General features: G+C 43.3%; 2 protein-coding genes across 4 annotated transcripts in view; both read left to right on the top strand.

The window, feature by feature from the left end:
- LOC139542688 (collagen alpha-1(VII) chain-like) overlaps positions 1-19,459 on the top strand; it is a 100,718-nt gene extending 81,259 nt beyond the window's left edge. For both annotated transcript variants that reach the window (XM_071348440.1, XM_071348450.1), the window contains exons 83-116: positions 532-567; positions 660-704; positions 888-920; positions 1,837-1,899; positions 2,111-2,146; positions 2,300-2,380; positions 2,514-2,582; positions 3,819-3,854; positions 7,574-7,633; positions 7,796-7,840; positions 7,935-7,970; positions 8,066-8,101; positions 8,188-8,247; positions 8,431-8,556; positions 8,667-8,738; positions 9,140-9,175; positions 9,264-9,323; positions 9,447-9,491; positions 12,739-12,774; positions 12,919-12,954; positions 13,145-13,201; positions 13,385-13,456; positions 13,661-13,732; positions 14,019-14,054; positions 14,270-14,350; positions 15,740-15,793; positions 16,056-16,109; positions 16,270-16,332; positions 16,434-16,496; positions 17,597-17,713; positions 17,798-17,875; positions 18,286-18,339; positions 18,962-19,010; positions 19,249-19,459. In XM_071348440.1, the coding sequence (XP_071204541.1) occupies positions 532-567; positions 660-704; positions 888-920; positions 1,837-1,899; positions 2,111-2,146; positions 2,300-2,380; positions 2,514-2,582; positions 3,819-3,854; positions 7,574-7,633; positions 7,796-7,840; positions 7,935-7,970; positions 8,066-8,101; positions 8,188-8,247; positions 8,431-8,556; positions 8,667-8,738; positions 9,140-9,175; positions 9,264-9,323; positions 9,447-9,491; positions 12,739-12,774; positions 12,919-12,954; positions 13,145-13,201; positions 13,385-13,456; positions 13,661-13,732; positions 14,019-14,054; positions 14,270-14,350; positions 15,740-15,793; positions 16,056-16,109; positions 16,270-16,332; positions 16,434-16,496; positions 17,597-17,713; positions 17,798-17,875; positions 18,286-18,339; positions 18,962-19,010; positions 19,249-19,322 (1,971 nt within the window). In that variant the 3' untranslated portion in view covers positions 19,323-19,459. The remainder of the gene's footprint in view (positions 1-531; positions 568-659; positions 705-887; positions 921-1,836; positions 1,900-2,110; positions 2,147-2,299; positions 2,381-2,513; positions 2,583-3,818; positions 3,855-7,573; positions 7,634-7,795; positions 7,841-7,934; positions 7,971-8,065; positions 8,102-8,187; positions 8,248-8,430; positions 8,557-8,666; positions 8,739-9,139; positions 9,176-9,263; positions 9,324-9,446; positions 9,492-12,738; positions 12,775-12,918; positions 12,955-13,144; positions 13,202-13,384; positions 13,457-13,660; positions 13,733-14,018; positions 14,055-14,269; positions 14,351-15,739; positions 15,794-16,055; positions 16,110-16,269; positions 16,333-16,433; positions 16,497-17,596; positions 17,714-17,797; positions 17,876-18,285; positions 18,340-18,961; positions 19,011-19,248) is intronic.
- A 149-nt stretch (positions 19,460-19,608) lies between these two features.
- On the top strand, positions 19,609-24,740 carry LOC139542697 (kunitz-type protease inhibitor 1-like). 2 transcript variants are annotated; one of them, XM_071348464.1, is made up of 5 exons: positions 19,609-19,865; positions 20,297-20,428; positions 20,901-20,963; positions 23,299-23,481; positions 24,011-24,740. In XM_071348464.1, the coding sequence occupies exons 1-5, from the start codon at positions 19,703-19,705 to the stop codon at positions 24,037-24,039; spliced, it is 570 nt and encodes a 189-aa protein (XP_071204565.1). In that variant the 5' UTR covers positions 19,609-19,702; the 3' UTR covers positions 24,040-24,740. The 2 variants fall into 2 exon arrangements, with proteins under 2 accessions (XP_071204565.1, XP_071204573.1); XM_071348472.1 differs by lacking the exon at positions 20,901-20,963.
- The last annotated feature ends 760 nt before the right edge of the window (positions 24,741-25,500 follow it).

Here is a 25,500-nt window from a genome sequence, read left to right as displayed (position 1 = left end):
CAACAGGCATTCGTTCTGAATGCAGGTTAGGGCGGGGTGAATAAAATGTTTAATTGTTGGGTATCCCCACTCTGGCTGGATTCCTATAGGAATTACACTTCACTTTGCAAGCCAGCACAATGTGACTTGCATGCCTGAAAACCATGGGTTTCAGGCCACTATATTAGGGTAAACAAAGCCCTCAAAATAAGGCCTTATTGTGTGAGTAATTACATTTTAATGATGACATACTTGCTTAGGATCTCACTTGGTCAAGGCAACAGGACAAAATAATAATTCTGCAACAACCATATCTCTGTCACTAACAAATGCAGTCATGGGTGATAACTCTACAATTCACCAGAAAGGCAAGGCACTCTGGGAAAAATGAAAATAAGGCTTTACACTAAGTAGTGTGTTAATTTAACACTTTCAGTGTTGATTTAACACTGGAGAATTTGCTGTTTGTGTGTCGTATCATGCATGTGTTCTCTGTGTGTGTGTTATGTCTTGGGCATGTGAATCCAGCATGCTCTTATCTCTTGTTTGCAGGGAAACCCTGGAGAACCTGGAATTAGAGGGCCAACTGTAAGTATGATATTTTAATATCCGACATGCGCGTGTGCACACACACACACAGCGCTGTACTTATACGGATGCTATCTCTTTTGTAATTGTAGGGTCCGATCGGTACCAATGGACCTCCAGGTCCGTCAGGGGTAAAGGTGAGAACTTCTTCCGTCATAGACCTACAGTATTATTCATTCTTAGTTCCAGCTCTGTGGGGGTATTGCTGATGCATTTAGTAGTGTTGATATTTTTTGGTCTACAGTAGCTTAGTATTACAGCACTGGAATGGTCCATTTCATATCTTTGTTGTTCTGAGAATGTGTTTTGATCTCTGACAGGGTAATCAAGGAGTGCCTGGGGTTGGCGTTCAGGTGAGAACTTTATATGATAAATGTTGTGTTGTACATTATGGGCCAGTTTCCCAGGCTGTCACGATGGCATAAATGGTTGGGAGACAGGCGCAGGAATGCGTAATAGGGGTTTTTATTTAGCCAAATCACAGCGTGCCGTGTAAAGGCACGGGGACGAAGACCAAACAAACACTATACAAAACACAAGGTTGAAACCCAAACAAAAGAGCGAAGAGTACCTCGAATAAATAACACACGCACGCAATGATTATCACACGGGACGAGACCCGTAATCATCTGCACAATACGCGTGGTACGAAAGCCAAAACAACATAGCACAGGTACTCACACGGACAACAGAACAATAATTGACAAGTCAATGGTGAACCAAAGCCACACTTATACAATTACTAATCAGGGAATTTTTTTTTTTTTTTTTTAACTTTACCTTTATTTAACTAGGCAAGTCAGTTAAGAACCAATTCTTATTTTCAATGACGGCCTAGGAACAGTGGGTTAACTGCCTGTTCAGGGGCAGAACGACAGATTTGTACCTTGTCAGCTCGGGGATTTGAACTTGCAACCTTTTCGGTTACTAGTCCAACGCTCTAACCACTAGGCTACCCTGCCGCCCCGGAATAGAGACCAGGTGTGCATAATGACAGTTCCGGAGGGATCCGTGGCACAGGCAGAGATTTAGGCTAGTCCAAGTCTAGAAAGTGTTATCAATAGAGATTCTCCATTGAGAGAGCTTTTTAGTCCAGGACTAGGCTTAATCTGTGTCTGACAAACTGGCCTTATATGTTTTATGTTACTACTGTATATTCCTATTAGATGTTTATTGCCTCAGTGTGTTTAGAACTACTCACCCACTTTTCACAATGAAAGTCACAGAGCTTCATAATAATCTATTTGAATTGACCCTCCTGTTCCACAGGGGCCTCCTGGTCCCGAAGGCAGCATGGGAGTGCCTGGACCTGCAGGGCCTCCTGGAGCTGTGGTAGGGCACAGCATCAATCATCTATAAACCAACTCTCATACTGTATAGTTTTACTGGCTAAACTGGTGTTGTAGTACATTCCCATTGGGCTGGGGATTCCTCGTATGCTCACACCTTTACCTTTAAGCTTACTGTAATTAAAAAGGCCATTGACACAATAATGTGTGTTTAATATTGTTTCATGTATTGTAATGATACCGTCTCTTCCCAGGGTCCATCTGGGCCTCCAGGTCTACCAGGGCAGACAGTGAGTACAGCAGCTCCGTAGGACTCACAGTTCACATACTGTACTGTAGAGCCGACACACACACACACCTCTATCATCGCCATGGTTAACACACAGCAAGCCATTCACACAAACATCAGTTCTGGTGGTGACATTAAGTGTGTCTCTCCACAGGGGGAGGGTGGCAAGCCAGGGGTCCCAGGAAGAGACGGGATACCTGGAAAAGAGGGAACACCAGGGTTGCCAGGGAAACAGGTGTGTACTGTGTATGGTATCTGTCTCTCTACATCCTACTGTGTGTCTAGTATGTGTTAGGATTGCATCAGGTTTAGTGTGGATTTTTCTTAGAAAAAGTTTTTTAGAGTGCTGTGTTGGATCTTTATTACAGGGTATCGCTGGACCAATGGGGTCTGCGGGGTTGAAGGGGGAGCAGGGGGACAGTGGCCCCCCAGGAAAGGTGAGTCAGAGGGTTGAGAAGGGATCAGGGAAGAGACGTGAGGTTGAATTGAGCTGTACTTAAAGATGCACAATGCAGAAATTGCTCCGCCATTTCCTGGATGCTAAAATTCACGTAATGTCAGTTTATGTGGCCAAACATACAAGTATAGTGTAGAGAATCATTGTACCATCTAAACTGCTGTGAAATATATTTTCCATAACCCAAAATATTATATTTTCAGCTGTTTGAAGCCGAAAGTAAAAAGCGCAGAAACTAAACTGAAGAACGGGAAGAATAGAAATAGAGCACATGGAACAGATCTACCGCTTCTTAGACTTGCTTTCAATGAGAATAACAGATATATAACACATATTTCTATGTGAATTTGGTCTGGTTGCCAAAAAAGTTACATATTGCAGCTTTCAGACTAATTCAGAGTCCACAGCCGCAGAGCCTAGATAGTCCGGCGGCCCATTGTGAGACTACCGTCCGCGGGGGACGCACAGCCTGACCTAGCACCTCCCCTAAAGTCCCAACCAACGCGGCTCCATGTACTCAGCACCTATTCATTTGATTGTGGTGACAGTTGGAAAAATAGCTTGCGCTGCAATATCGAAAAGTATGAAAGCCAACAGTCCAATATTCTAGAACATGTTTTGGACTCTTGAGTGCTTTATTCAAAAGCTCTATCTGCACATGATTCCCTCTTCTATTTACTGTAAATGGCCATGACTCACATCCTCTTTATCCAACGTCTCTCCATTTCAAAGACGAGGAAATCATTGGCATGAATAGGAGGGCAGAGGCACATGTACAGATACACAAACAATGACACACCAATGCTCAAGCATATGAGCACGGATGCACACATATAGACACACACACATAAATATACACACACATATATATTCACATCATTCCCCCGGAAGCTTTAGCAGGATGTACTACGGTTCTTGAGAAATAAGAGCTTTTGAAGGGACGAGATGTACTGTACTTATAGACAGCACATCTGTTAAACTCTTCCTCTAGTTTGTGTGAAAACCAAATTAAAACTCCCGTTCATGGTCTGATGCTCTAATGAAGGTCAAAAGGCCAAAGCAGTAGCACAATAAAAAAGTGATTCTTTGCATAACATAGTGGGTAGGAGTTTCCTCAATCGTTTACTATTGCTGTCCATCTTCAGTGCATTTGCAAACAACCTAATCCAGATATGTGAGTTTCACGTCATGTTCTCCCTACATATCCCCATCACAGGCTGTAGCAGGACCCCCTGGTGTGAAAGGAGCACAGGTGAGTGATTGTCATGGTTACTCTTCCAGTCGTGGTAACATCCAGTCATGGTGACTAACCTCACTCACCATGTCTAACTGGTGTATGGAGACACAATAGATACAACTCGGAATCAGTGAATCACAATACTGAATTATACTGAATCATAGGCCAACAAACAGATGTATTGTAAACATTTCTGAGAAAATGGCGCTGAAAGAAATGGCAGCAGTTTTACAGGCGCCCAACCAATTCTGCTATTATGTATTTTTCCCCCGCATTATTTGTGGCTTATTTTGTACATAATGTTTCTGCAAACTTACGACAAAAAAAAAGCTTCTGGATATCAGGACAGCGATAACTCACCTCGGATTAGACAAAGATTTTTTCTTCAACAAGCAGGACGCACAGAACATTCTCCGAACATGCGACAAGGCCAACAACCCAGTTATTTGCAAGAGGAAGCGACGCAGGTACAGAGGACACAGAGCGGGATGCCTCGTAAGGATTCGCAGAAGGCGAGTGGGAAAGCTGCCGTTACCGTCAATATTACTCGCCAACGTGCAATCTTTGGACAATAAATTAGACGAGGTACGATCACGAATATCCTACCAACGGGACATCAAAAACTGTATAATTTTATGTTTCACGGAATCGTGGCTGAATGATGACATGGATATTCAGCTAGCGGGATACACGCTGCACCGGCAAGATAGAACAGCACACTCCGGTAAGACGGGGGGGCGGTCTGTGCATATTTGCAAACAACAGCTGGTGCACGAAATCTAAGTAAGTCTCTAGATTTTGCTCGCCTGAAGAAGAGTATCTTGTGATAAAATGCAGACCACACTATTTGCCTAGAAAGTTTTCAGCTATACTTTTCGTGGCAGCTTATTTACCACCACAGACGGATGCTGGCACTAAGACCGCACTCAGTCAGCTGTATAAGGAAATAAGCAAACAGGAAACCGCTCACCCAGAGGCGGCACTCCTAGTGGCCGGAGACTTTAATGCAGGGAAACTTAAATTAGTTCTACCTAATTTCAATCAACATGTTAAATGTGCAACCAGAAGGAAAACAATTCTAGATCACCTGTACTCCATACACAGAGATGCGTACAAAGCTCTCCCTCGCCCTCCATTTGGTAAATCTGACCACAATTCTATCCGCCTGATTCCTGCTTACAAGAATAAAAAAATTAAATTAAAGCAGGAAGCACCAGTGACTCGGTCTATAAAAAAGTGGTCAGGTGAAGCAAATGCTGAACCACACGACTGTTTTGCTATCACAGACTGGAACATGTTCCGGGATTCTTCCGATGGCATTGAGGAGTACACCACATCAGTCACTGGCTTTATCAGTAAGTGCATCGAGGACGTCGTCCCCACAGTGACTGTACGTACATACCCCAACCAGAAGCCATGGATTACAGGCAACATTCGTACTGAGCTAAAGGGTAGAGCTGCCGCTTTCAAGGTGCGGGACTCTAACCCGGAAGCTTATGAGAAATCCCGCTATGCCCTCCGACGAACCATCAAACAGGTAAAGCAGCAATACAGGGCTAAGATTGAATCGTACTACACCTGCTCCGACGTGCGTCTTATGTGGCAGGGCTTGCAAACTATTACAGACTACAAAGGGAGGCACAGCCGCAAGCTGCCCAATGACACGAGCCTACCAGACTAGCTAAATCACTTCTCTGCTCGCTTCGAGGCAAGCAACACTGAGGCATGCATGAGAGCATCAGCTGTTCCGGACGACTGTGTGATCACGCTCTCCGTAGCCGATGTGAGTAAGACCTTTAAACAGGCCAACATTCACAAGGCTGCGGGGCCAGACGGATTACCAGGACGTGTGCTCCGGGCATGTGCTGACCAACTGGCAGGTGTCTTCACTGACATTTTCAACATGTCCCTGTCAACATGTCCCTGATTGAGTCTGTAATACCAACATGTTTCAAGCAGACCACCATAGTCCCTGTGCCCAAGAACACGAAGGCAACCTGGCTAAATGACTACAGACCTGTCCGTAGCCATGAAGTGCTTTGAAAGGCTGGTAATGGCTCACATCAACACCATTATCCCAGAAACCCGAGACCCTCTCCAATTTGCATACCGCCCAAACAGATCCACAGATGATGCAATCTCTATTGCACTCCACACTGCCCTTTCCCACCTGAACAAAAGGAACACCTAAGTGAGAATGCTATTCATTGACTACAGCTCAGCGTTCAACACCATAGTACCCTCAAAGCTCATTACTAAGCTAAGGATCCTGGGACTAAACACCTCCCTCTGTAACTGGATCCTGGACTTCCTGACGGGCCGCCCCCAGGTGGTGAGGGTAGGTAGCAACACATCTGCCACGCTGATCCTCAACACTGGAGCCCCTCAGGGGTGCGTGCTAAGTCCCCTCCTGTACTCCCTGTTCACCCACGACTGCATGGCCAGGCACGACTCCAACACCATCATTAAGTTTGCAGACGACACAACAGTGGTAGGCCAGATCACCGACAATGACGAGACAGCTTATAGGGAGGAGGTCAGAGACCTGGCCCGGTTGTTCCAGAATAACAACTTATCCCTCAACGTAACCAAGACTAAGGAGATGATTGTGGACTAAAGGAAAAGTAGGACCGAGCACGCCCCCATACTCATCAACGGGGCTGTAGTGAAGCAGGCTGAGAGCTTCAAGTTCCTTGGTGTCCACATCAGCAACAAACTAGAATGGTCCAAACACACCAAGACAGTCGTGAAGAGGGCACGACAAAGCCTATTCCCCCTCAGGAAGCTAAAAAGATTTGGCATGGGTCCTCAGATCCTCAAAAGGTTCTACAGCTGCAACATCGAGAACATCCTGACTGGTTGCATCACTGCCTGGTACGGCAATTGCTTGGCCTCCAACCGCAAGGCACTACAGAGGGTAGTGCGCACAGCCCAGTACATCACTGGGGCTAAGCTGCCTGCCATACAGGACCTCTACACCAGGCGGTGTCAGAGGAAGGCCCTAAAAATTGTCAAAGACCCCAGCCACTCCAGTCATAGACTGTTCTCTCTACTACTGCATGGCAAGCGGTACCGGAGTGCCAAGTCTAGGACAAAAAGTCTAGGACATATTGACTCTGTACCGTTACCCTCTGTATATATATCCTCGTTACTGTTATTTTATTGTTGCTCTTTTAATTATTTATTACATTTTTTTCATTTTTATTTATATTTTACTTCAGTTTATTTAGTAAATACTTTCTTAACACTTATTTATTTCTTAAAACTGCATTGTTGGTTAAGGGCTTGTAAGTAAGCATTTCACTGTAAGGTCTACACCTATTGTATTCGGCGCATGTGACAAATAGAATTTGATTTGATTTGAAATCTGTGTGGCCCACCTTTGAATTTCGAAATCCCGGTGTGGCCCTCAAACCAAAAAGTGTGCCCACTCCTGCTTTAAAGTAATAGTGCCATAATACCAGAGTCAGATGAACTCATGGATACTATTTTTATGTCCCTGCATGCAGTTTGAAGGAAGTTGAAGGTAGTTTTGCAAGCCATTGCTAACTAGTGTTAGCGCAATGATGTGAAGTCTACTGGAACATGGGGCTTAACTGCCAAAATCTTGCGTTATCCCTTTAAAGTAAGATAATAAAGCAGAATTGCAATACTAAGGTGAGGAACTAGGTGCAATAGAATAGGAGGGAACATAGTTTAATGTAATTAAAGTGTATTGGTTGAAATTGGTTCAGGGACCTCCTGGTGTGACCTTACCTGGGACAGTGGGAGAGAGCGGGCTGCCAGGGCTACGGGTGAGTCTCATTGGTTGAATCAATTATCAACATATTTCAGCAATTATTCAGGCATTTACTACACACATTATACTATACAGATTATTATAACAAGAACGTGTTTATTGATGGCTTAATTATATATTTTTAAAACGCAATTTTTCTGAAATGGTTGTCCTTTAGGGTGAGAGGGGAGACAAGGGTCCTGCAGGCATCAAAGGGGACAGGGTGAGTAAAGTCACTTAACACACAACGTTACTCAACATTCACAGACACAGTGATCAGGGAAGTTATTGTGTGTGTGTCTATCTTGTTGAAATAGGGAGCTGCTGGTGAAAATGGGGAGCCTGGAGAAGATGTGAGTCACCTTTTGACATTTTGTAACATTAAATATTTCACATATCTAACAGATGTCACTCTTACTAACTTCTCCATCCACTTTATCTCTCTCAGGGGGGCAGAGGACCAGCAGGGCCTAAAGGAGACAAAGTAATACACATCACCAGCTGATTCCCTGTGTCTGTGTTTCCCTGGCTGCTAACCATGTGACAGTACTGACAGGAAATGTGTTGCAGGGAGAGAGAGGCATCGGACTGGCAGGGCCTCCTGGTCAGCTGGGACCTCAAGGGTTAAATGTTAGTATCATGGACTTGACAATACATCTAAATGTTCTCATAAACACATAAATCACATAAATTATGTAGCTATGTTCATATTAACATATGCAGACTTCTCAGTCTCATCTTCCCTGAGCTAAACATCTCCATAACTACACCATTGCCACAGTGAATGTGAACCCCTGTATGTTTGTGTTTTAGGGGGACACAGGTCTCCCGGGCCCAGCAGGCCCTCCAGGAGCCCAGGGCGTAGCAGGGACCCCTGGTCTGGCTGGCCTGAGAGGAGAGAACGGAACTCCAGGACCCCCAGGACCTCTAGGACCCAGGGTGAGAGTGCCTATATCGCCACTATACTATAGTTATTACATGGGTGACTGGTGTGGTCTTTTTAGCCCTGCTTTGTGGAATGTTTATGTTGTAAGTTGTCTCATCTCCAGGGTATCCAAGGCTTTACTGGTCAGGCAGGGAACCCTGGAGCTCCTGGGCCTCCCGGACCCCCTGGCCTAGCTGTGAGTGGACTTAGGATTGCATCATGATGACTTAATTGAGTGTCTGTGTGAGAGAGAGCGAGAGACAGAACCCACTAGGCAGAAACTGGTTAAATCTTCGTTATTTGCATGTAATGTCCACCTAAGAAGTCAATGTGATGACTTTGAAACAACGTGGGAAACTAATTGGACTTGCAAAAAGTCATTAATGTAACAGCATTTCATATTTTTTCACCCAACTTTTAAACTAAATCCAATGACATTGTGAAATGTTTTGTTGAATTCACGTTAGTTGACAACTCAACCATGTAAATCAAAGCTAGACATTGAACTGACGTCTTTGCCCAGTGGGAAAGACTTTGTGTGTTTGCGTTTTTGTGATGTAAGTGTTCATGATCAGTATACCTTTTTTTCCTTACCAGGGTTCACCGGGCACTGCTGGAGGCAAAGGGGATAAGGTGAGTTAACAACGAGATAAACACGTCTTCTATACTGTATAATATCTTATCAAATATGATGTTGATGCTCATAAATCCCCCTCTTTAGGGAGCGATTGGAGCGGGAGTACCAGGATTGAGGGGCGAGAGAGGAGACCCAGGACCCAGGGTAAAATCACATCACCATTTGAGTTTGAATTTCAATTGTATCTAATTTTGACAGTTACGTGTTGTATTGAAGATTTGTGTGTGTGTTGGGGGATTTACAGATCTATGTGTCTGATGTTTGCAGGGGGAGGAGGGTCGAGGTGGTCAGAACGGGGAGAGAGGACCAGCGGTAAATCTCTTACCTACTGTTAACATCACTATCTTTTTACTGGGAAAGTAATTCTGCTTTGAAAGTTGATCAACTTGTAAACTCACTTTTGAGAAACTGGCCTTTGAATGTGTTGGTATCTAGTGAAGAGCTCTTCTTTGTCTACACACTCTGGCCAATGATTTGTTTACCTATGGATAACATGAAAACAGCCTAACCAGCTCTGCTGGCAACAATTTCATTACGCTTCTTTGCAGACGTTTACTGACACCGGCCATATTCAACATGTGATGTACACTTTAGCTTAAGACATGTATCTAGCTAGGTAAACGATGAACCTAGCTAGGTAAACAATGTGTAAAATCACACGTCAAGTAAAGTTAGCTAACGAGCCAGCCAGCTAACGTTAGCTAGTTAAACAACAATGCACATAGTGCCAAATCATGTCATTACTACACTGCATGAATATGCTGGGAACTAACCATCCAGGTTCAATGTTAGCTAGGTAACATTAGGCTCTAACTAGCGAAGCAAACAGCTGTGGGATATGAAAAACAACGTCATCTAGGCAGCCAGCCAGCTAACATTAGCTAGCTAGCTAACAGTACACTTTAGCTTAAGACATGCAGCTAGCTAGCTAGGTAAACAATGAACCTAGCTCAGTAAACAACGTGTAAAATCACACATCACGTAACGTTAGCTAACGAGCCAGCCAGCTAACGTTAGCTAGTTTAACAACAATGAACATAGTGCCAAATCATGTCGTTACTACACTGCATGAATATACTGGGAGCTAACCGACCAGGTTCAATTTAGCTAGCTGACATTAGGCTTTAACTAGCAAAGAAAACAGCTCTGGGATATGAATAATAATGTCAGCTAGGGAGCCAACCAGCTAACGTTAGCTAGCTAGCTAGATAACAAAACACTTTAGCTTGAAATGAAACCACTTTAGAAATGTGTAATATATGAAAATGTAGCTAGCTAACGCTAGATTATCTTACCTGTATACATCATCATGCATGATGGATGCCTCTCCTTGTCATGGATGACATGCCACAGTTGCCCTAAGTTTGAAGATCTAATCTGGATACAGGTGTTTTCTCCATCTCTTTAGCTATCATACTCTAATTCCACTGATTTCAAAACTTGATCCTCCAGAGAGTGGAGAGCAACATTTAGCTATGCAGCACCACTACACGATACATTAAAAAAAAGCTGTGTTCGACAGGATTACCAACACAGCCTGACCAGCTCAAATAGACAGAAGCCATCTAAATGGCAGACCAATCCGAACTCCTCTCTCGGTATGTACAGCCCACTCATTATCTCAGCCAATTATGGCTATTGGGAAGGTTTTCTCGCTTTTTCTGTGGCTTAACCAACAAGGCTCGTAATTTAACAATTGTATTTGTATTTACAGATGGCATACAGGTTTGTTATTAAGGCACAGGAATGTTCACCTTTTCTGAGAAGGCATTTCTGCCCAAAAAACGCATTTTGATTAAAAAAATATGTTTACGTTCGAACGGCTCTCCTGTGAAGTCGTGACTTGCGACATATGCCTAGTTTCCTGAATCGGGTCACAAATGGCAATTCATCATGACCAATTTTGATTCTACTGCCTATATGGTGTTTATTTATTTGTGTTTATTTATTATTAGAGGTCATTGGCCCATTCCTCGATATTGATCCGACTTAATTGAGAGAGTGAAAACGAGAGAAAGGATGTGGGAAGGCTGAAGTGGACATAGATAGAGCTCAAAAGAAGAAAAGAAACGATGTGGCTTAAGCAGTGCACAAATAACTCAAACGAAAGGAAAAGTAATGAAAGTAAAAGACGTCAGCATCATCGTCAGCATCATCGTCAGCATCATGCGTATACAGTTCAATCGTTTCACTCTCCATCCCTAGTATACCTTGATTGTAGGAATCAATGCAATCCATTATTGTCATGCCCATTACCGCTCCAAACATAGAACATAGGTATATCTTGTTTCTCTGAACATATCACTAGTAATGCAGTAGATCTGTCCTTACGATATGTTTTATCCTCCACTTTAATTTAATGATATTGACCTTGTACTACATAGCTCTTTTAAAAGCTGCCAGCCAGGCTCTGACCCTCTTCACTTCCGGTACATTAGTCCTACTGAGAGTAAGGCTTTTGTTCTAGGCTGAGACAACTAAGCCTGGTCCTTTGTAGATCAGTTGGTAGAGCATGGTGCTAACGCCAGCGTAGAGGGTTCGATTCCCGGGACCACCCATACGAAAAAATGTATACATGTATGATTGTAAGTCACTTTGTATAAAAGCATCTGCTAAATGGCACGTATATATATACATGAAACTCTTCACCCTAGCTCTCATCTAGAACATACTCAGCCTCTCTCATATTAGTTGCCTGGTAACCTCTAGAAAGGGGGTTGGATATTGTAGAGTGCCAATGGCATTCCATTTTAAACTCAGGTGAGAAACAGACAGCAACTCTTCTATTATAGTACAGTCCTTCCTCATACAGGAGAGTGCTAGTCAGTGTGGATATAGAGAGCTATTTATTGCAGTTCTGGATGATTAAAACCATAATGGTGATGATTTCTGGTGAGGATGTGCATGTGGGAGTACAAATGTTGAGATTTCTGTGTGTGTTCTGTACTTGATAAATGTATTCCTCTGTGTGTGTGGTGTGTGTGTTCTGTACTTGATAAATGTATTCCTCTGTGTGTGTGGTGTGTGTGTTCTGTACTTGATAAATGTATTCCTCTGTGTGTGTGGTGTGTGTGTTCTGTACTTGATAAATGTATTCCTCTGTGTGTGTGGTGTGTGTGTTCTGTACTTGATAAATGTATTCCTCTGTGTGTGTGGTGTGTGTGTTCTGTACTTGATAAATGTATTCCTCTGTGTGTGTGGTGTGTGTGTTCTGTATTTGATAAATGTATTCCTCTGTGTGTGTGGTGTGTGTGTGTTCTGTACTTGATAAATGTATTCCTCTGTGTGTGTGGTGTGTGTGTTCTGTACTTGATAAATGTATTCCTCTGTGTGTGTGGTGTGTGTGTTCTGTACTTGATAAATGTATTCCTCTGTGTGTGTGGTGTGTGTGTTCTGTACTTGATAAATGTATTCCTCTGTGTGTGTGGTGTGTGTGTTCTGTACTTGATAAATGTATTCCTCTGTGTGTGTGGTGTGTGTGTTCTGTACTTGATAAATGTATTCCTCTGTGTGTGTGGTGTGTGTGTTGCGCTCGCGTGTGTCTGTGTGTGTTCACCAGGGCTCTCCAGGTGGCAAAGGAGGCAGGGGAGATAAGGTGAATATTGTGAATATTATTATTAGATTATTGTATTTTGCATCATGCTCTCGCTCTCTCTGTCCACTGAGCATTCTGCTCATGTAAAATAGTGAATCAAATTGACATGCCTGACTAGTGAGTCCTACTCTCAATATATTTCAGGGTGAATTGGGGCTGCAAGGTGGCAAAGGAGAAAAGGTATGAATTTTAATGTGTGATGAGTAATATTGTTTGTGTGCGCGTGCGTGGTAGAATAATGTGGAGAAGCATAGAAAAAAGAGCAAAGGAGAGACAATAAGAATAAAACCGTTAAAATGAAAAGTTGTTAAAATAATTACAAAAAACGACATATACTGCTCTGCCTAACAGTGATGTTGTCCCCTTTCAGGGTGATACTCTCCTGGTCGGAGGACCTACAGGAGAGAAAGGAAATAAAGGAGAGACGGTGAATGACCCTCTCTACCTTAAATACCCCACAACACTTATTATTGACTAATCTAATAAACAATTGATCACAAAAATACCTCAGAGCACCAAGTATTGACTATGACACTACTAATCTCTCTGTGCGTCTGTGTGGTGCGTGTGCAGAATGGTCATTTACAACTGTTGTTCTCTTCTTTATCAGGGTGACCGAGGGCCCAAAGGGGTGCAGGGAGAGAAAGGCTTGAAAGGCAATGACGGCCCAGCTGGGGAGCAGGTGAGGTTGGCCTTGACAATGACACCATTGGAGTTTTCAAGAGCATAAACAGATCTGGGAGCAGGCTATTAATAACAGGTTTATAACTGTGTGTGTGTGTGTGTGTGTGTGTGTGTGTGTGTGTGTGTGTGTGTGTGTGTGTGTGTGTGTGTGTGTGTGTGTGTGTGTGTGTGTGTGTGTGTGTGTGTGTGTGTGTGTCCACAGGGTCTGAGGGGTGAGCCAGGAGACAGGGGCTCTACAGGGTTCCAGGGAGCCAGAGGTCCAGGAGGACAGAAGGTGACTACATGACCTGATCTGTGTCAATGCTTTCATCAAAACTGCTGTGTTATCTATGTCAGAACCAATAGCATCAATAGTCAATCAATATTCATCAATGTCATAATGTCCCCTGTGTATAATGGATGACATTTGCACACAGTTTTCCCACCCATCGTGTGCGAATATATCATCACACAACAGTGTACCCTGTGAAAATGAACAGTGGAAAATGAACTCAGACTAGATGTTGTAGGTGACCCATTAAAAATGCAGTGTTTTAATGGGTTTGTCTTTGTGTCTGAAGGGAGAGGCGGGACAGCCTGGTGTACCTGGAGAATCAGTGAGTCTCCCATTTCACCCTCAGTTATGAAAACAATGTGTACTTTTTCCTGACCACATGAACTGAAAAACTCTATTATAGCCTATAACTAGGATCCAAAGTTATTCCTGGTCTGGTCACATGGTCAGGAAAAACTCCTGGCCCCATGTCTAACTCCCCATTTACTCTCCTGCTGGTGGATAAAAGCCTCTGGTCGATTGTGTGTGTTCTCCCAGGGTACACCAGGAAAAGATGGAATGCCAGGCTTTAGAGGGGATAAGGGAGACGTGGGAGTAACTGGAATGCGTGGAATTAAGGTTTGTACGCGCGTGTGTTTGTGTGTGTGTATGCAGCGTAATGTATCTGTGTGTGTATGTGTCTGGTGCTTGTGTTGGTGCGTGTGTGCATGTGTGTGTTTGTGTGTGTGTACAGTCTGTCATCATATTTCAACTGTCTTTGAGTTCATCCCCATTTGAAGAAGTTAAGTGCCAACCTTGAGATGTCCTCTAAGCGACTGCCAGCCTCCCAGATGATGCCACTGGGTCATAACGCTTCTATGGTTCCAAATTGACGTCACATTGTGGAGGATTAGTTGAAATTCAGCTGGAAATTGATTTTCATCCTCATATATTCTATAAATACCTTTAATGACTGTTGGAAATATAATTTGTGTGTTTCTGTGGCATTCTGACAGACTAATTGAGAACCCTCTAACCTTCCTACTGTGTGAATCACTGTCCTCTTAAGTAAAGGCAAAGTGTGTCTGAGGAAAACTTTGAGATGTGTTCTGTGTTTTCTTCACATGACCTTGCAACACTAACGGCAATATAATCACAGCATGATAATCTGGGTTTAGAAATGACTAATCCAGACAGCACAATATCTGCCAGCCCACTCAGTCTCACCATGCTATCAAACCCCCTCAATTTCCTCTTATCTGTCACTTGCTATTATTCTCCACAAATCACCCAGTTACTCATCCTTTAATCCATCCACGATTCAGCGATCGCAATTTTTTTAGCTAAATCAACAATATCCTGCATATTGTGCGAAGGCTTGCGAATTTGACTGATCATTGCACCATTTGTGCATAAAGCAGTCAAATCATTGCAATATTATTGCCAAAAAAATGACCCATCACCACAGTACAAAAACAGGGCTTGTGTTTTCAACCAATCACACACATTTACTGCATGATATGGTTCAATCAAGCCACACGTCAACAAACTTTTCCCCTCGTCAGCTCATTTTTGCAATACATCTGTCAAAATCATAACATTGTCATATTTTTTTCCTGCAAACATTGTCAAGTATTTTTTCCTGCAAATATCACAAAAAAAACCTGTGAAATCCTGGATCGACTGCTTTAAGTATTTTAAGACTGAAACAGTGGTCTGTTCATGATCAAACATGGTTCAACTCAGTTCTGCTGGTCACTGTGACAAGCCCATGTTGACCCCCACCCAACACAGACCTGGTTCTGACCAGCTGGTTGTTATTGGCAACCATCTGATTGAAAGTTGTTATTGATGAGTCACTTGGTGAATGAGGGGTTGTGTGTATTAGGCTGGGTTTTCTTGGCAGCTGAAAGGATTGGAAAATCTTTCTTTCATTCTGAATTGGCAGTTTGGAGCAGTTTGTTCCACTTTGACTGACAGGGTCCCTCATCTGGCTCTCTGACTAACTAACTAACTGATCGTTTCCAGGGCGACCGAGGATCAAAGGGGGCGTGTGGATCAGACGGACCGAAAGGAGAAAAGGTACAGTGGGAGAGAAAGAGAGGAGGGATGAGGAGGGGGAGAGGGGAAGAATGTGTGACAGGAAGTTAAATTTAATCAACTTTATTTATCCAGAGGAGCCATTATTGTAGTTGCATGGTAAGTTTTAAAATGAAAGTCTTTCATAACCACTGTAACTATGACCTCTCTCACTTTAGTTGTTAATGAGGACATTTTATAAGATTAACAGTAGGGGATGCACCAGGCTGTGTCTTTCTAATGACCTGGCTCTGTGTGTGTTCAGGGAGATTCAGGGATCCATGGGAGGTCAGGGTTGCCTGGAAGGAAAGGTGAGCAGGTAAGAATTATCCCATGGAGTACACTATAACCTAATGTTTAAAGGGCACTGAACAGTACACCATTGAGTCTGATATCTGGAATTTGGTATTACAACTGTATTTTCAGCCTTATCAGCAAAGGGTAGACATGTTACCAGGTGTTGTACCTGTGTGTTTCAGGGAGACTTGGGGCCTCCAGGGGCCATTGGAACCCCTGGCAAGGAGGGACTGATCGGCCCCAAGGTATTTGTCTTTGTATGGTGTCTGTGTGTGCGTGTGTACTTAATTATGTGTGTATCACGAGAACTGTGTTAATGTGTTACTTAATCTCTGTGTGTTTGTAGGGTGACCGAGGCATTGATGGAGTACTAGGACCCAAAGGAACGCAGGGAGAGAAGGGCGAAAGGGTGAGTCTTTAACCACAATTGAAATCACTCATAAAGTGCAGATCGGCACAAATACTCTGAATGTGACCACAGCCAAACCGCAAGCTGACCACTGACTGTAGATGTAGGGGAGAGTGGGGTAAGTTGAGCAATGGGGTAAGTTGAGCAATGGGGTAAGTTGAGCCAATGGGGTAAGTTTAGCCACCCTTGTTTCTAGGAAACAATACACAAAATGATTAATTTGACCAAATATTTAGGAAGAGGTCATAATTTCATGGGGTCTGTGAAGGAATAAACCACATGGAAAAAGTGGTAAACAGATTGAATCAAGTCAAATTAATTCATTGTGTTAGAGGTTTCATGATGCTTGTATCTATCTAAAACAAAGTAAATATTTTAAAGATTGTTCAATACATCAGTTAGGGTCTCTATAAGCTTCTATATGAAGTTCTAAACATGGCATGAAAGTGCATCTTTGTAGCTGTGTGGGCTAATATCGTAAAAATGTTTGCCTTGGGGTAAGTTGAGCCAATGGCAAGTTAAGCAAATTGAAGCGTTTTCTTCACAGGTGTAATGCAAGGCATTATCACTGGGATATGAGGTAACAACAGGGCCTGGCCTATGTTAAAAGTGTTTAAAAAAGTACAAAGTGTTTCTTAGGTGTTAAGCCTGTGTTAAAAGATGCTTAAAATGATTAAAAGACAAAAAAGCGATTGTGATTGTTTTCAATTTTGTTTGGGAAATAAAGACCGACATGGTTTTAAAAAGGTAGTGGTAATATTTAATTTAAAACAGAAATTTGTGGGCCGCTTAACTTACCCTGTCCCGCGGATCAACTCAAACCTTACACGGGATAAGTTGTGCCAAGTGCAAGCTATGTTTTCAAAACTGTAATGTTTACATTCATTCTGATTATTTCCAGGGATACACAACATCTTGAAATATATGTAGATATCTTTGTTAGAAAGAATGCGATAGTATCCTTGACGGAGTGATGGTGAATATAAAAACTGTCTCAACTTACCCCACTCTCCCCTGCTGTATAGAAAGTCTGATAAAAACAACTGGTTGTAAATGGTATCTGACTGTGGCTCCCTTCCTCTACCTCTTCCTCTCTACAGGGCCCCTCGGGTATCCCTGGCCCTCCGGGCCCCACAGGAGTGGATGGGGCCTCTGGACTGACAGGGCCTCAGGGGCCCGCTGGAGCTAAGGGCCCAGAAGGGCTCCAAGGACAGAAGGTACTCACTTTCTTTATTTGTTGATGCCACCTAGTTATGTTGTTGTAAATTAAACATGGTCAACGTGATTGTTGTTGTTGTCAGGGGGAGAGGGGGCCTATTGGTCCTGCCAAGATTGGTCCACGTGGTATCCCAGGTATACCAGGAGAAAGAGGCGGGCAGGTGAGTGTCACCACTCTACTGTGTGGTATGTCTGCTCATAGAGTATCTGACTGCAACTGTCCCTCAATAAATCCCCCAAACTGGCCACAGCACAGACACAGCTCTGACACTTTTACTAAACATTATGCACTATATGGAACATTTGGGAACTTCAACATAAAATGTAGAAAAGGGTCAAATACAAGTTTTTGTGAAAAGGTTTTGTAAAGAAATTATATATTTAACCCTTGAAAAAAACAGCTGTTGTTCCTTTCCAGTGCTTATTTCTGGTTCTTTGAACCAGATAGGTAACCAGTGCGTAGTACATCGGACCTTGGGGTTGTATAGCTATTAGTTTGCCCAACTGCTCTGAGAACAGTGTCTTTATGTCAGTTGTGTGCTGTGTGTTCTAATACCTGTCTCTTCTGCAGGGCGAGTTGGGTCTAGATGGAGCCAAGGGAGACAGAGGAGTGCCAGGCTTGACGGTCAGTACTTCACCTTGGCCTCAGGGCCCAAATCTGCAGGTTCTACCACCAACCTGCCCACACACACATGCATGCACAAACACACATTATTATTTTTTTATTTTTTTTTTATATATATTTAAAAAAATATATATATATTTTTTTTTTAATTTTATCCCCTTTTCTCCCCAATTTTCGTGGTATCCAATCGCTAGTAATTACTATCTTGTCTCATCGCTACAACTCCCGTACGGGCTCGGGAGAGACGAAGGTCGAAAGTCATGCGTCCTCCGAAGCACAACCCAACCAAGCCGCACTGCTTCTTAACACAGCGCGCCTCCAACCCGGAAGCCAGCCGCACCAATGTGTCGGAGGAAACACCGTGCACCCGCCCCCCTCAGTTAGCGCGCACTGCGCCCGGCCCGCCACAGGAGTCGCTGGAGCGCGATGAGACAAGGATATCCCTACCGGCCAAACCCTCCCTAACCCGGACGACGCTAAGCCAATTGTGCGTCGCCCCACGGACCTCCCGGTCGCGGCCGGCTGCGACAGAGCCTGGGCGACAAACACACATTATAATGTAGTCATGTCTCTCTGCCTGTCCCTCACTCTCCTCCTCCTCCCCTCTGGCTCTCTGTGGCAGGAGGATGAGATTCGTACATACGTCCGCACAGAGATGAGCCAACACTGTGGTAAGTCTTAAAGTCACCTGCCAAAAACACAATGTCCCAATCTAACATGCTGGTGTTCTCAGTTGAACTTCACTTGATCATCAAGTGAAACAAGTAATGGTGCTAACACATGTCTATTGAACGTAATGCGCCACGGAGTGTTATGCAGATCCTCTGTCCATCTAGAACCTCTCGGTGCTGTTGACTAAAAGAGAGAGTAACATTCTATTTTCTCCTCCCTTCTCTCTTTGTCTTTCAGCTTGTGGAGGTGAGTGGGCTCAGTCTGACACGTGGACTAGGTGGTTTAAGGGCAGTAGCAGTAGTGCGCTTTGACATGAACTATTCAATTAGATTAGCTTTATTATTAGTTGTATGTACTAAATGTGTTTTTGGTTCTGACATGTGTTCGCACTATATGTAGTCTTGGTTCTGTTGTCATGTGGTGTGGTCCATGTATGTGTTCTACTCAGTGCTTGAAGTGGGCCAGTACAGAACTGACCTGTACAGAATATTGGCTCTAAAATATGATGAGTATCGGCAACTAAATATAAATAGTACCGGCACCCAAAATGAGTACCGGTACCTATTTCAGTCCACTTCAAGCACTGGCTGTAGTGTATGTTCTCATGTGTGTGTATATGTTAGTGTGTGTGGCTGCCTGTGGGTTTCGGTGGTGTCTGGTTGTTATGTTTGTGTTTTACTGACCAACCTGGATGTCCTGTTGTTTTTATGTTCCTGGACCCTCTTCCTTCCCCCCCCTGTCCCCTGTTCCGGCCCGGCTCTCAGGTATTGTTGTGACAGAAACCCTGCCCAGCCCCAGGGTACGTCCTGCTCCAGAGCAACAGCTGGCCCGGAAGGGCAAGCAGGGCAAGGACGGTGAGTGTGTCCATCCATCCGTCCAACTGTCCTTCTATCCCTCATCACTCCTCTTGTATGTCTGTCTGCCTGTTTGTTTGTATGTCTGTCTGTGTCTGTTGGTCTGTCTGTCTCTGTCTGTGTCCGTTGGTCTGTCTTAACAAACAACCCAGGGGGATGCTGTGAACACTGTTTTCTCATCAATAGTCTCTGAACATTAGGAATAATATGTCTGTCCATGACAGTTTTGCACACTTTTTAACTCTGATTTTTAAAGTTAGGGGGTTTGTAAGTGAGGGTATTCCAGCTGAATAAAGGCCTTCGCCGTTCCTTGGTGGACTGAGCCCTTGGTGAAAGTCCAGCGTTGGGCTGTAGGAGTTGCGGTGGTTAGTGAGGGGTCGGGGTTAGGTTTGTGACCGTTGTGGCGGCCCCTGCCCTGTGATATGTTGTAGGGCGTGAGCTGCGTGTAGTGGTGAACACCAACGACCCCGACTACGAACACTTCTACTCTATAGAGAGTTACGACGACCCCATGGCCATGGAGCAGAGCATCCACCTGACTCCCACTGCCAATCAGAGCCATGGTACGTCACACACGCACACCCTTAACCTTGGATCCAACCTCACACACTGAGGTCAGTCTAACACACAAACTCAACCTTGTATCCCTCTCACATACCCAGCCCAACCATCCACTTAACTAACCTTCATGTACTAAACCCAGTCCCACACTAAGACCAACCCTGTTTCCCCTTCACACTGCCGTCAACATGCAGCTTCCTGGGTGTCTCTGTTGTGTTGATAGTGTGTTTGTATGTGTTGTGTACATTGGTCTGTTTCTAACCTGAGATACATGGGTATTTATAACAGCCTTGCAAATCTCTCATTTCCAACAATGGGGGATTTACATGAATTGTTCAATTATGTGCATGTTTCTCAAGTTAGGATTGTATTTGTTTGTGTTAATGTGTCTGAAGTGTTTCTGTTTTGTGTTGTTAGTGTGCTTATTATCTGTTGATAAATGTTGATGTTTGTTGTATGATTACGTGTCGGCAGGTGAGAGAGTCACTGTTGACCCTCTGAAAACAAAGAGGCCAAGGAGAGAGGTCAAAGGGGAAGGTAAACCCGCCCACTTCCTCCTCTCCACTACTGGGGTGTTTCAAGGGCTTACTCCACCACCCCATCTCTGCATGTCATGGGCCTCTCCAGGATGATGGTTATTGATGTTCTGAAGAACACACAAACACACACATACACACTCGCAGAAAAAATATCCCAAATAACCAATTGAGAATTCGATTTTTTTTTCTTTGATTGCTGTCGATAACAAATCAAAACACCAAAGAGAGAGCAGTTTATTTTGTATGGGCTGCGTCTCAATCCACTGCATCCACCAATGTCGGCCTTCTGCGTCTGCGGTGGAAGGTGACCGAGCTACAGCGGTGTTTGTCAGACCAGGAGGCATCCAGAAAATCGGTCTTCTCACAAAAACGACTGTAGTGTCTGAGCGGTTTGGCATCAAAACTAATGTGAACACTCTCATGAACACGTACATTGTTTTGCTCTAGAACACCCATAAGACTCGTGTGACGGTAGACCGGTACAAGTAAAAATATTTTATGGAAGAACAGTATATATAGAAGTAGTTTAGTGCCAAAAAAAAGGTGTTAAATAGGCGTAAAAAAAATCTAATGTATTAGTCTTTCTTATATCTCTCAGATATAGGACAGACACTTCAAAACAAACTTAATATTTTTACTATCTGTTTACTCTAATCATCTATTAATCTATGGCAAAGATACTTATATGTTTCCCTTTTCATCTGTGTTTGGTGTTAGCTAGTTACTGGCTAGCTAGGTCTCCAGCCAGCATGGAACAAAAGGGGAGGAGGGTCATTCAAAACTCTGACGCAGTTGTCATGTCAACACATCCGTCAGTTCCGCTGTGAACTACATCACAAGAGACATGCCAAGCGGAAAATGTATAAAAATAAATTACACCATTGATGCAATTTGAATGTTGTTTGAGTTGCTTTGTGTGTCACCACATTTGCCTGAGATGATTTGACATCCAATTTGCGTGACATAAGCGTTTCAAAGAACTGTCAGTCAAGGCGAGCTCATGAATCTAAGCACACCGCCCACTGAGCCTGTCTTTTCAAACTTCCAGGTAGTTAGCAATGAGCGAAAAAGTACTTATCAGAATGACTGTTCAGGACTTTTAAACCTAGCCTAACCTATGACCTGACCCATCACTTGTGTACTACTGCCCCCCCTAGCCTCCTACTCATGCTTTTAGTCCCTAAAACAAACTAAATAATATAAAAAATTTAATAGAACTATACAATCAAAACTAAATAAAAACTAGCAAATCAGGTCTGAAAACGAACTGAAACTAAACTGAATTTTAAATAAAAATCGAAATATAAAAATCGAAATATAACCAAATATAAAAACGCAAAAATATAATAACCTTGTTATGCGGGAAACAAGCATTCCATTCAAGATAAACATTGGATATATAGTGTTTTGCAACTAAATCTATTGCAATACACATTTTTTATTTTTTTATGTAATTCAAAATCTGAGGAAAGTAATATTTTACGAACACATAAAGGTACCCATAAGCATTCATTTCTGATTAAAAAACATATGTGAAACATTTGTGGATATAGCGTTTTGGAAATAAACTCTTAAATTGTATGATCACTTATTTCATGATAATCACAGAATGTTAAGCAACTGTACAGTAACATTAATACTAATATCACATTCATCTAACATTCACCTATAGCTTACTATAGCTTTTGAAGCTTGAACCCCTCACTGTGACTTTGCCTCTGTTCTGATTCCAGATTTTTGGTCTGTCTCTCTCTCTCTCTGCATCTCTCTCTGCGTCTCTCTCTCTCTGCGACTCTCTCTGTCTGCGTCTCTCTCTCTCTCTCTGCATCTCTCTCTGCGACTCTCTCTGTCTGCGTCTCTCTCTCTCTCTGCGTCTCTCTCTCTGCGTCTCTCTCTCTGCGTCTCTCTCTCTCTGCGTCTCTCTCTGCGTCTCTCTCTCTGCATCTCTCTCTCTCTGCGTCTCTCTCTGCGTCTCTCTCTGCGTCTCTCTCTGCATCTCTCTCTCTCTCTCTGCGTCTCTCTCTCTCTGTATCTCTCTCTCTCTCTCTGCGTCTCTCTCTCTACATCTCTCTCTGCGTCTCTCTCTCTCTCTCTCTGCGTCTCTCTCTCTGCGTCTCTCTCTCTCTCTGCGTCTCTCTCTCTCTGCATCTCTCTCTCTCTGCGTCTCTCTCTCTCTCTCTCTCTGTGTCTCTCTCTCTCTGTGTCTCTCTCTCTCTGCGTCCCTCTCTCTCTCTGCCTCTCTCTCTGCCGCTCTCTCGCTCTGCCGCTCTCTCTCTGCCTGCCTCTCTCTCATCTGCCTCATTGTGTGTGTGTGTGTGTGTGATGCATTCCAGCTCCAGTGGATCCTTGTGTGTTGCCCCTGGAGGAGGGCAACTGTGGGAGATTTACTCTGCGCTGGTACTTTAACAGCCAGGTCCAGGCCTGCCGACCCTTCATCTACAGCGGCTGTGAGGGCAATGCCAACCGGTTCCTCCAGCAGGAGACCTGTGAGGAGCACTGCCTCGGGGAGGACACAGGTACACACACACTCACACACACACACAAGCAAGCATACATAGTAACCTACTGTGCACGCACACACACACGTGCATACAGTTAACTGGCAAAATAAAGGAAACACCAACGCAGTGTCTTAATAGGTTGTTTGGCCACCACGAATCTCTACAGAATCTCCCATAAGTGTTCAATTGGGTTTAGAGCTGGTGACACACAGACAGACACGTGCACACACAGACAGATTCACACTCCCTATGCTTAAACTGGACATATTTATACATGACCCTAAGCATGATGGGATGTTGATTGCTTAATTAACTCAAGGACTACACCTGTGTGGAAGTGCCTGCTTTCCATATACTTTGTATTCCTCATTTACTCAAGTGTTTCCTATATTTAGGCCGTTACCTGTACATTATGCTGAATACAGATACATTCATGCTGCACGTACACACATACACACGTACACACATACATACACACATACACACGTACACACGTACACACAAGCAAATATATCAAAAAACGGCACATTTTCTTTTGTTGCAGGTGCTGTTCCTTTGAAGAAGGGGCGATGATGAACGGCATGTCATGACCACCTCTCCACCCTAAAGAATGTCAACAAATGGTTGTTTAATATTTAAAACTATAAACATTGGCAAGGTTTTGAATATATATATATATAAAGCTTTGATGGATCTTGTCTCATGGCCACAGGTCACATTGTTGATTTGCTTATTTATTTCAAGTACATTTATATTACATTAACTGCAGCCAAACATTTTAATCCCTCTCAGAATTACATCTAGCGATTACAGCAGTACTGTATTACTGGAAGACAATGTTGTCCAAACATTGACACAACCTTACCACAGAAAGCAGGATCTGCCTTTGGTGGATGTACAGCTCATGAGTTCCAAATCTGTCCACTAAAATACAGAGCTGTTCTGTATGTATGAAGAGGCACGCACAATACGTTATACAGTATGTTATAATATTTTGCCAATGTGATGTACATATAAATGTATATTTTTATTACCTGGGAAAAAGTGTTTTGTGTGTCCAAATGATTAATGTTAAACTCTGCATGTTTTTACCTGACAGAGGAAAGGTGCTATTTTAAAATGTATTTTTGTATTGCACTTTTCATTTGTTGTTTTCAAAGAAAAAACTAAAGTTTGTTTTTTCATCAAGTTTAATGTTCAAATTGCAAAGGAACACACTCATGTTGGCTTGACAACATTAATCATTGTTTTATTAAATATATAAATTAACCAGAGAATTTGAACAAGAGTATTTCTACAATGTTTTTTAATGATAGAGACTTTTTGAAGTGGTAGTTTGTTTAGGGCTTGGGTTAGCACACTGGGAAATATGATAATGTACATATAGCTGAGAAGCCAAGAGTTTTTCCTGTTCAGGTCACATGGTCAGGAAAGATTCCTGGCCTTAGTTTTAGCTATGTCATGTGCAGTTCCTGTACCTGAGTAAGGATGAATTATTGATGGCACCACCTTGAGCATAGAGAAGATGAGGATATTGATGATGACCATGTTGAGGCTGATACTTCGATCTGTTTACACTTCCCTCCTTCACACGTCTTTACTGTGTGTGTGTGTGTGTGTGTGTGTGTGTGTGTGTGTGTGTGTGTGTGTGTGTGTGTGTGTGTGTGTGTGTGTGTGTGTGTGTGTGTGTGTGTGTGTGTGTGTGTGTTGAATGTTCTAATTCCAATGGAGAATGTTTTATTATTGAGAGGATGTTCTGTCTGTTGGGTGTGACTCATCCTCTCCTGGTCCTCTCTCTCTCTCTTTCTCTTTCTCTCTCCTCTGATTTCCCCTGGGGAGACACTTCAGGACAAGCCCTACACACACACATTTGGTCACAGATTTGCATAGTTTTTAAATAGATTTTATTACATGGTTATTACAGGTTTAATCATGTTTATTACAGTTGTGTGGGGAGGGGGGGCTTAAGACCTGGATGTGTTTTAGCATTCATCACACTTCTCTGCACCCAGCCTGGCCCTCAATCTGCTCAGT

Source organism: Salvelinus alpinus, chromosome 2 (assembly GCF_045679555.1).
Source record: "Salvelinus alpinus chromosome 2, SLU_Salpinus.1, whole genome shotgun sequence".
In the NCBI taxonomy this organism is placed as follows: domain Eukaryota; kingdom Metazoa; phylum Chordata; class Actinopteri; order Salmoniformes; family Salmonidae; genus Salvelinus; species Salvelinus alpinus.
The sequence above is the reverse complement of the archived record's forward strand: the minus strand, read 5'-3'. Positions and strand labels throughout refer to the sequence as shown.